The 10,946-nt window shown below is 46.8% G+C and overlaps 1 protein-coding gene across 1 annotated transcript; it reads right to left on the reverse strand.

Moving 5' to 3' along the window:
• Positions 1 to 2,405: 2,405 nt before the first annotated feature.
• On the reverse strand, positions 2,406 to 10,946 carry F7 (coagulation factor VII). Its single transcript, XM_042809606.1, has 8 exons — positions 10,732 to 10,946; positions 7,824 to 7,984; positions 7,173 to 7,197; positions 6,966 to 7,079; positions 6,332 to 6,472; positions 3,851 to 3,957; positions 3,275 to 3,395; positions 2,406 to 3,109 (listed from the first exon to the last, which is right to left on the reverse strand). Exons 1-8 carry the CDS (start codon positions 10,799 to 10,801, stop codon positions 2,571 to 2,573), a joined length of 1,278 nt encoding a protein of 425 aa, XP_042665540.1. The 5' UTR covers positions 10,802 to 10,946; the 3' UTR covers positions 2,406 to 2,570.

Genomic DNA, 10,946 nt, shown 5'->3' on the forward strand with positions numbered 1-10,946 from the left:
TTTTTTTTTTTTTTTTTCTTTTTAAAGGAAGAGGTTGGGAACGAATCGTCAGCTTATTGAGCAAGTGCTGGCCGAGGCTGACCTCACCCAACGTGGTGCTGGCAGGTGTGGGGCTTGGCGTGATGCTGAGGGGTGCCCCATGGCAGCCCCACTCCCTGCCGCAGCCACACTCCGTGCTTCACACAATATGTTGCTCAATGCTGGCTCCGTTGGCTTTGCCGCCCTGTGGCCCCGTGGCCTGTGTTGGCACACAGTTTCCTCACCCAAGGAGATGGTCCCCAAAACTGGCCTCTGTCTCCCTATTTTTTGGGGTTTCCCAGTGCCAGTGCCTGGTGAGGTCTCCTTGCTGCCACAGCGTGCCTTCCATCGGTTGTATGAGCTTTAACAAGACCCACTTGCACTTGGGTCACAACAACCTCAGGTATTGCTACAGGCTTGGGACAGAGTGGCTGGAAAGCTGTGTGGAGGAAAAGGACCTGAAGGTGGTGGTTGACAGCCAGATAAACATGAGCCAGCAGTTTGCCAAGGTAGCCAAGAAGATCAGTGGCATCCTGGCTTGTACCAGAATTAGTGTTGCCAGCAGGAGCAGGGAAGTGATTGTTTCTCTGTACCCTGCTCTGGTGTGGTCACACCTTGAGCACTGTGTTCAGTTTTGGGCCTCTCACTATAAGAAAGACATTGAAGCTGTGAAACATGTTCAGAGAAAGGCAATGAAGCTGTGATGAGTCTGGATCACAGATTTTACAAAGAGCAGCTGAGAGAACTGGGGTTGTTCAGTCTGAAGAACAGGGGCTCAGGGAAGATCTTATTGCTCTCTGAAACTACCGGAAGGGAGGTTGAAGTGAGGTAGGGTTTGGTCTCTATTCCCAGGTAACAGCAATAGGACTGGATGGAATGGCCACAAGTTGCACCAGGGGAGGTTCCTGTTGGATGTTAGGAAAAACTTCAGAAAGAGCAGTGATGGACTGGCACAGGCTGCCCAGGGAGGGGATGAACTCATCATCGCATCGGAGGTGTTAAAGAACTGTGTGCACGTGGCACTGAGGGACATGGCTAGTGGACATGGTGGAGACGGGTTGGGGTTGCACTAGATGATCCCAGAGATCTTTCCAACCTTAATGATTCTATAATTCTGTGATTGTTTACACAGGCTGTTATGTTAAAAATATGCATAATCTTGGCTTTATTGCGTGAAAGTCGTGCCACACTGCCATTAATACTGGCTGGATGTTTTGTCTGCATTTTGCCCTTTTTCTGCAGGGTGACTTGTTCATAAATATCAATATTTACAGTAGAGAAGTCACCCAGTGGAGCCCGTAAAATCAACAGCTATTCAGTTTGAGGGGCCTAGGGGGATGATGTTGCAATGCCAGGTGCCTCACCTTGGTGAAAATGAGACTTCATTTGCTGCCTGCTGCCCCCAGTCACCTTTCTCCCTGGGAATTTTCCTCATTTTTTAAAAAATATTATTTGTTTTGCATGCTGCTTCTGCTGGTATAAATGCTTTCCTTTTTTTTTTTCCTCTCACTCACAGTGGGTCTTGTTATGTCTTGTTATTTCTTTAGGTATAACCAGAACCTCCAAGGCATGCTTTCATACTTGTTTCCTAGGTCTCTGGAATTTGCAGCTTCTCTCATCCCCCCATTCCTCTGTCAGTAACACAGATTTGGGGATGTTTGGTATTACATGTACTGTATAATGCCAGTGTTCTCCCCTGATACTAGAGCACAGTAAGTGTCCTACTTGCTGATAAGTCTTTGTGATTAATCTGATATTCAGCATAATTTGAAAAAATCCAAATTTTACAGAAAGACAAATATGGGATTAGCTCTGTGGTATTCTTCATCAATCATAAATGTATTGTTAATAGCCTTACTGCAATAATATTTAGTGCAGGAAGACTAACATCAAATTTTCATAGCAGACTTGTAAATGTGGAATTAATCTTTTCCCAGCTTTCTTGTCCTGAGGATGCTCTGCAATTCCTCTCTCTTAAACTCACCTGTTGGGACTGCAAGAGAAAGTTCCCTCACCATAAGCTAAAAGAAACACCGTTTCTCTTTCTCCTGCTGTTGCTTCATTATATTGCAGGACCTATCAGCACAGGAAGTTGTGAAAAGCCCAAAGTGTAAATGTGTTTGAAAGAGATTGCACATGTGTATGGCAAATGGGGGTCATTCATGACCATTCAGACTCATGTGACTTCTTGCTCAGGAAGTCTGTACATCATTGATTACCAGCAGCCACAATGGCAGCACACGGAAGGATCGTGGTGTACTCAACACAGTACTGACAGTGTTTCTCAGCACCAAGCTTTTCTGTTACTAGATAATGGGTGAGGAATGAGGGACTCTGAGTCTGGTTTGATTGGGCCTTTCTGTAGCCTCTTGACAAGAACACTGAAGTTTGCAACAATACCAGAGTTATTTTATGTATTCAGGCAGGCATTAGGCTCATTGAAAATTGTGAACAATATCACATTTGCCACGTGACTAAGTTAATGGAGGAATGCTTCAGTACAAAAATGCCACAGAGGGATGAAGGAAGGGAAATGCTGTGGTTCGCTGCTGTCATTCCATGTACCTCTTCAACCAGTCGATGTATCTGGACACTCTTGTGTAAACCCCATAGCTGCCTTCAACAGCACAACCCTTTCCCCAGCTGACAATCCCAGTCAGAAACCAGGTGTTCTTGTACTTTGTGGCATGAGGTCCACCACTGTCTCCTTTGCAGGAATCCTTTTTGCCAGTCAGGTCTCCTGCACAGAACATATTCTCAGTGATGTTTAAATTGGCCTGCTTTTCACATTCTTGTGTCTTTACGCGCGGCAAATCAACTCGCATCAGAAAAGTAGAAGTAGCCCCTCCATCTAGTAGCCGTCCCCATCCGCTCACCGTTGAGAACTTAATGGAGGACAGCTCGTACATGGCAAACCGTTTTTCAGGCAAACAGATTGGCACCACGAAATCAGTGAGGTTCACGGGTGTTTCCAGCTTCAGGAGGGCAATGTCATGATTGACTTGTCCATTGGTGTATTCTTCGTGTCTGATGATCTTGCTAACTCCACTTTCTTGCTCAGTTTTCTCGTCAACTTTTATTGAGTATTCACCTGGAAAAGTTAATGGTTGCAGGTCATGTTGGCCAGAAACTGGATTCCTTGGGAGTTTGTGGATGCAGGAGATTTCTAGCCTGACACTTTTTGTTTTTCACACTTTGTCAGAAGGAGAAATTAAGACAACCACAGCTTGATAGCATGGGGAAGGGAGATACATACCCAGCCTCACCCGGAGCTGTTTGGAATGAGTGTAATCCAGGCAATGAGCTGCAGTCACCACCCATTCTGGCGAGAGCAGACTACCACCACACTTCCCTTTCTGATCCTGTATTATAAGGGCCTGCCAACAGAAAGAAAGTTTTTGACCTGAATCTCAGTAGAGTCCAGTTTCATATTGCTTCTTTCTGTCATTGTATGCAGCTGTTTTTGAGAATGTTATTTTGATTTTGCAGAGAGTTTAGGAGGGAGGAGTTTTCACATTAACATTTTCTCCACTTTTTGGCATAGATCCTGTGTATTTTGGCCAACAGGTAAAATTCTTAGCAGTATGGTTAATGATGAAGGGATCAGGAGGCAGAGGAGGTTATGCTACCACTCAACTACTAGGAAAGCAGGCTGAGATCCAATTCAGAACAAGGCTGAAATCCGTGATTGAAACAGGAGCTGCTGGGTAATGGATGGTTTGCCCAAACCTTACACTTTCAGTGCATTTTAACATTCAAAATACTGAATATAAGATAATAGCTTCACAATAAAAACAGCAATGACCACAGTGAATATTTGTGGAAGACTCACTTGCCATGGACATTCACCTGGAGGACAGGTGACACCACCTACTATTCTCCCCTGAGCAGTTGCATTCTTTTTTGCCAGCACTGGTATTTTTCCACAAGGGTATTTCACTGAAAAAAAAAAAAAGAAAAGATAACAAGTGTGATTTCACTGCACTGAATTCATAGCAAACTGTCTCTGACTGATTCTTATAAACATCTTCAATGGAGTTCTATCAGCTGAAAAACAGGTTCATAGTGTGGGAGCACGGTCTCTCAGAATTCACCCAGAGCTGCTCAACAGGCAGGCTTTTTTTATTTTTGTCTGTAAACAGCCAGATATGGTTTTACATTGACTTATCCATATACCACCACTGTGTCTTCTGCTATATCTCTAACTTTGCTTCTGCTCAGGTCATCTTTAATTCTTCCAAGCTGCACTTATCAGTCAGAGGTCCTTCTGTAGCCTGAGTATGCACATGAATATTGGCAGTAGAGTCTTGAGGACCAAACCTGCTTCTGAGCTATGGTGCAGAGGAAACCGTGGTGTTTTGTATACATCCTTCACACAACAGATGCAAAGAGCCTGTTGCTGGAAGTGGGGTGCCAGCTGTGCTGTAACTGAACATACCATCCCTCCCATCCAGCAATCGTTCTGCAGTAGCACTGTGATGAGAAGTGCTCTCACTTTGTCGTTTTGGGACCCACGGTTCTGAATTGAATCCCTCTCCATGATTTTGCAGCAGCCTCCAAGGATGGGGCACCACAGCTTCTTTGGGCAGCAGTGCCAGCACCTCACCACCATCTGAGTGAAGAGTTTCTTCCTACCATCTGATCTAATATTCCTCTCTTTCTGTTTAAAACCACTCCCCCTTGTCCTACCACTGTCTGCCCATGTAACAAGTTGGTCCCCCTCTGTTTATAATCTTCCATTAAGTACTGGAAGGCCTCAAAAAAGTCTTCTCACAGCTGAACAAGCCCAGTTCCTCATGCTTTCCTTATAGGAGAGAGGCTCAGCACTCTGGCCATCCCTCCAACAGCTCCACATCCCTCCTGTGCTGGGGGTCCCAGACCTGGATGCAGTACTGCAGGTGAGGCCTCATGAGTTTTGCATTCTCGCAGAACACAGTCAGCAATATTGGTATTTTGGCTCCAAGAAGGCAGCCACAACAAGTGCATCTTCTTCTCTTCATGCAGGCAAAAATGCACTTTCAGGCCTATGGAGCATATCCAATTCTTTGCTCTCAGCTTTTTAAAAAGCAGCTTCCCCATCACGTGGTATTGCAGAATCTGCTAATAAGGGATAAGCACATTACCAGTATTTTTTTTTTTAAACAGAATTGCTGTTGTTGAGAGCTGGGTTGTCATTATCAGTTCTCCGCATGATTGCTCCATTGCTGCATGTGTATGGGGGCTCTGCCCTCAGAACTGCTTCTTTAGCCCTGAGCACGTGCTCCCTGCAGCTCTGTTCATTATGTGCGCAGCCCTGAGAAGGGCCTCCTTTTCCCCTCTAATAACATAATTGAAGGAGGCACCTGCAACAGAGTTAGGTGCCAGCTTAGGCATTGGGAAAACAATGAACTTGTGCTAATGGAGTCCCATTTAGCATTTACCTTCTTGGACGAGTGAAATATCTATCTGTATTACCTAGAGCAACACCAAGTGTGTCGTACCTGCTAAATAGGAAATAGGTCTTACTACAAAAGAAAAAAAAAGAATGGATTTTGTCATTTTTCTTTGGTTTTAATAGGCTTCTTCCTCTCTTGACTACTGCACTGAAATAAATATGGTTGTAAAACTGATAGTCATGAATTCTCATGGATTAGAGAGCAGCGAGAAATCAGCACTGCCCCCAGAATAATCACATGCACTCACAGCATGTGTGAGCTAGAACAAAAGAAAATTGACTTATAAGGTGCAATCCCCCTCTTATCACCTGAGACCTCTCAGCCTGACCCCAATTCCTGGGCACTGCTGCTCTGCTCTCTTCATCCCACCCGGCCATGGGTTGTGCTTCCACTGCCCAGGTCTTGTCCGTGGAATGAGTGGTGAGTGCTGCCCAGAGAGCAGACTGGGCTTGGCCCCAGGAGTTGGGACATTAGAAGTCAAATGCCCCGTGTCTCACAGGAGGAGACTTCTGGGGACAAGAAGTGGGTGATCCAAAGGGACCATTGACTCTTGAGGGCCACACTCAAGAAGATGTCCTGGAATACAGTCTGCATGCATTGAACCCCATAGAGTGGGGGCCACAGACCTAATTCAGCTGCCTCAAGTAGAGGCTCAGCAGATCCCACCAGTGCTTTTAGGGTGGGCTCAGTGCACATGCTTTCTATACTGCTTCTTTGGGGTGCTTCAGCAGAAGCCCAGACTCAGACTCTAGACTCTGCCCTAGAAGAAGGAGGAGCTGGCGTTTATGCATGACACCTCACACCTCCTAAGGTGTAGGCATTGAAAAGTTGTCTTGCAGGGTTGGCTCAGACTAAGCATGGGGTGCATGGCATCCTACCTTGGGGAATGCAGGACACGCCATCACTTGCTAAAGTGTAGCCCTCTGCACAGAAGCACACTCGTTTTTCAGACTGCTGGTCAGCACAGTACTGCTCACAGCCGCCGTTGTCGTAAATGCACTTCAGGTTCTTGTCCACAGCTAAAGGCAGAGAAAGAGCATTAAGGTTTCTGCAGGTGGGTTTTCATGTTTAACATGATTGAATTACAGCTTGAAATGTTGATAGGGAAGCAAGGCATCCAGGCAGGTTTCAATTATTTGTGTACAGATTGATTTGTGTACAGCAATTGCATCAAAAGCTGCTGCTGCATCAAAATCTGCTTGGCAAAGCTCTGTAGGAGGAACTCCAGGCAGAAGGAAGGAAGAGCCATGCTTAGGATGCATGTATAGCTCGGCTCTCATTCATTCATTGCATCATCCTTCTAAGTCAAAGCAACTTCAGCTCTTGGGTAGGAAAAACTATCTTCCTTTTCTCTCAGCTGGTCCAAAATTATTGTAGGATTTGAATTCTGTTGGTGCTGAGCAGTGCCTGCCTGGTTAAAGCCATCAGTACTGATTGCTCCCGTCAATCTCAATGCCTTGCATTTGAGTTAGCAATGATAGTTTAATTTTGTTAAGCCACACCATTGCTGACCTGTCTCACAGCTTTTGCCCTCATACGCCGGAGGACAGCGGCAGACGTAATCCTGAAACTGGTCATCGCAGATCCCTCCGTTCTGACAGGGGCTGGAGTCACACTGGTTGGGGTCTGCAAAAACAGGCAGCGTCAGCCTGGGTCACGTGAGGAACGGAGGCAGTGGGAGCATCACTGCAGCTGCAAGGAAACATGGAGTGCTCCTACCAGAATAGATGTGCCAGAACTCTTTCTGGAAGAAAAACGTGAGAGATTTAATTAAAGAAGTTGCTCAGATGAAGCCCTGTGGCCCCTGTAGCATAGGATGGCAGACAGCCACAGTGGTGCCACTTTTGCTGCTATGATCAGTGAACACCATGACATACGTAAAATACTGTACATTATTTTCCACATTCTACAGTACTTTCATGCCAGCAGATAAGGCACACTGTAATACACACTGATAGGTTATCCATCAATAACCTGTGAATATAGAAGGTGGGAGGGACTGAAGCAAATGCTGCACGGTGCAGTAATTGAAGGGGTTGTCAGCCCTGGATTCACTGGGGAACTGGAGGGTCACAGAATCCCAGAATCAGAAGGGTTGGGAGGGGATTCTGGAGATCATCTAGTCCAGTGCCATTGCTGAAGCATATTCCCCACAGTAGGTTGAGAGGGAAAATGTCCAGGTGGGTCTTGAATATCTTCAGAGAAGGAGACTCTGCAACCTACCTCTCTGTGCAGTCTGAGACAGCTTAGAGAGAATCCACCTTCCCACTGCCCCCCAACATGGCACTTTTTTTTCCCCTCATGATTTGAAGAGTCAAAGCACACCCTTGAACAGTGGAGAGCCCACCTGCCCAGCCCTGTGTTACTTACTGTCCTCTCATCATCACGGTAGATCTCTCTTGCTTCCTCAAATGAACACTTTTCTTCCATGCATTCTCGCTCTAGTGACCCCAGCTTTATCTCTTCAAAGAAGCTATTGGCTCTCCTGCGCCTTTGAAAAATGCTGTTTGCCTCTTCCTGCTTTAAAAAGACTGTAAAACAGTAGCATGTTGAGTTGGTCATATGTCTGTGCAGTCCAGAAAGAAAGGGCAGGGAGGAGGATTTCCTCTGAAAGCTTTTCTGCTGCTTATGAGAAGCTGGGAGAATACACACAGCCCTGCAGAGCCTCCTCACTCTGGCGTGCTTCCTGGCATGTCAAGTGACAGCACTTGGGTCTCACAGAGCTTGTGAGAAAATGGCGTAGTATCCCAGTGTTGTATGTCAGTGACTCCTAAAGCATTATCACACATTATAGAGTAGGTCTCTACATGTGTCATGAAGTTTCTTCAAATTCTAGGAGCTGAAAAGCATTTATCTAGATTTATCTAGTACTGATTGGTGTACATGGCAACACTCAACTGTCCTGTACTCACTATGGTAAACCACTTGGTGATGGGTCAGGCAATCAGACCTAAGTCCCCAGTGCTCTGTTCCTTAATGGTTTTATCTCAAAACCTTTCACACTTCCACAAAACCACAGACTGGCTGAGGCTGGCAGGGTCTTCTGTGTCCCTCTGGTCCACTCCCTCTCGAGCAGAGCCCTCTGAGCAGGGTGCCTAGGACTGCTGGAGATCCCCAGGGAGGAGACCTCACAGCATCTGGGCAGCCTGTGCCAGCACTCTATCTCTAGCACAATGCAGAACTGGTATTCAGAGGGATCCCCTGCATTACAGTTTGTGCTCATGGCCTCTTGTCCTGGCACTGGGCACCATTTAAAAGAGCCCAGCTGCATCCTCTGTGTACCCTCTCTTTGGCTATGTACAGATATTGATGAGATCCCCTATGCCACCTCTTCTCCAGGCTGAGCAGTCTGAGCCTCTCCGTGTGCTCTGATCCCAAATCATTCTCATGGCCCTCTGTTGGACACTCTCCAGCATATCCAGGTCTCTCCTGTACTGATGTGCCCAGAACGGAGCCCAGCACTCTAGCTGTGGTCTCACCAATGCTGAGCAGGTCACACTGCTGACTCATGTTCAACATGGTGCCCCCAGGACTCCTGGGTCCTTTTCTGCAGAGCTGACTTCCAGCTGGGTGCCTGGGGCTGTTTCTCCTTCATGTGGTTCCTATCAACTCACCTCTCCAACCTGTTTAGATCCCTCTGAATGTTAGCATGAACCTGTGGTGAATCAGCAACTCCTCTCAGTTTTGTGTCATCTTCAAATTTACTGAGGGTGCACTCTAACCCACTGTCTGGATTGTTAATGAAGATGTTAAACAGGACTGGAGCCAAAGCTGACTTGTGGGATACTCTGCTTGGACCCTTTAGACCTGCAGGTGGGATTTCCTTGCTGGCCACAATTACAGAAACAGTGCTTTAATATAGCTTTCTCTATTTCCTACTGTAAAATACCTACACTGAAGTACACAGGAAGGCAAGACAATGCCCTCTGCTTTGCCTGCTGGAGCCTTTGCATGGCTCCGTGCTGCTGCCAGTCTCACAGATTGCAGCCATGGGCCCCTTCTCCCTATGTGGTGCTGCTGTCCTCTGAGAAAACACAGGGACAAATGCTCGATAGAAAACATCAGCAGAACTCAGTTCCTAGAGCTGCATCTGCTCCCAGCTCATAGAAGCATGCTGATGACACTGTCACTGTGCTGAGCTGCTCCTCAGCACGGGATGCATCACACCACAGGACAGTGAACAAGAACTCTGCAATGTACTTTTGCTCCATCTAATACACAGTGTAAGTCCTGAAATAGGACTGACTTTATTTTGCATTGTTTTTTCCCTCGATGTAAGCAGAGAATCCTAGAGCTTAGTGACAACAACTTACAATTTCAGTGCTTGCAACTATTTCCCTTCCAGCTGTGGCTATATTCAGGGATTCAGGATGATGTCTATGTCCTGCCCAATCCCCAGGACATTGTCCACTGCAGGACCCCCAAAGAAGGGGAGCTGCCTCCTGCCTGCTGGGAGAGCATTTGTTGAATGATGAGCAAAGTTGTTGTCATTTTCAACGTATTTCAAAATTATCTGAAGGGTTAAAGTACTGTGTGGCATGCACCTCATTTATCACGGGATGTTCATAAACATTTGTCCATTATAGGAATGTCAGCTGGGTTGTTCTGCCGAGATCAAGTCAGGCTGTATGCATTTAATATGGTTTTCTTTAAGAGCTTATACTTAACCTCACATTGCAGATACATTGCATACATATCAGCCTACATACAGACCCCAGCAGGGCAGGCAATGTGTGTGGTGCATGGATAGTGACACCCTCCCATTTCCATTTCTATGTCCTCCACTTATTTGCACTGGAACATTTCAGACTTCAGTGTATTTCTTCCAGCCCTGTTCACCACAATTTGAGAGACCTGGTCAACCATGAAGCACTGGTTTTGCTGTATTCATCTAGATGCCGTTTTTCAGACGGACACCAAAGCTACCATAGAGCTGCTGCTTCACTTCCTTTTGCTGCTTCAGAAGCACAGCACCCTTCCCCTCTCTCATTTCTTGTCAGCTGAGTGCCAGGCTATCGGTTCTCTGCTTTGCAAAGTCCCACAGCTCAGTAGACATCACAGCAGCTCCAGGCGCTTCCCCTGTGGGCAGCGGACCCGGTTGCAAGAGACACGCAGGAGCATGGAAGGAGTTTCCCTCAGCTGGCAGAAAAAACGCATGGCTGCCATCACCAAGAGCAAGCAAGAGCTTTAGGGAAACTCACAGGACAAAGGTTTCTATGTGCAACAGCGGAGAGTTCTGCTGCTGGTGAGCTAACTGCAGCTATACTCTGTGACATACCTGCTTCCAGAGAAGGAGGAACAAGCAGCGGGAAGCAGAGCAGCAAAGCCATGCACTGCCTGGAAACCATGCTGACCCTGCAAGCCGGCGTCCTGGTGGCGTATTGACACTTCAGAGCAGGCTGTTGGGCCAAAGGGCTCAGCCTCCAACGCTGGGAGCCAGAGGAGGGGCTGAAGAGTCATGGGAACCGCAACAACCAGGGCGAAGCGCGAGGC

The sequence above is a fragment of the Centrocercus urophasianus genome, unplaced genomic scaffold (assembly GCF_019232065.1).
Source record: "Centrocercus urophasianus isolate 14NV4802_14NV808 unplaced genomic scaffold, USGS_Curo_1.0 seq_12, whole genome shotgun sequence".
NCBI lineage: Eukaryota > Metazoa > Chordata > Aves > Galliformes > Phasianidae > Centrocercus > Centrocercus urophasianus.

Coding starts and splice junctions, on each gene's coding strand:
- F7 (XM_042809606.1), bottom strand. CDS start 10,801: ATGGTTTCCAGGCAGTGCATGGCTTTGCTGCTCTGCTTCCCGCTGCTT. Junction 7,985..10,731: donor TCCTCCTTCTCTGGAAGCAG/GTATGTCACAGA, acceptor ACTGTTTTACAG/TCTTTTTAAAGCAGGAAGAG. Junction 3,958..6,331: donor CGTGTCCTGCATTCCCCAAG/GTAGGATGCCAT, acceptor TTTTTTTTTCAG/TGAAATACCCTTGTGGAAAA.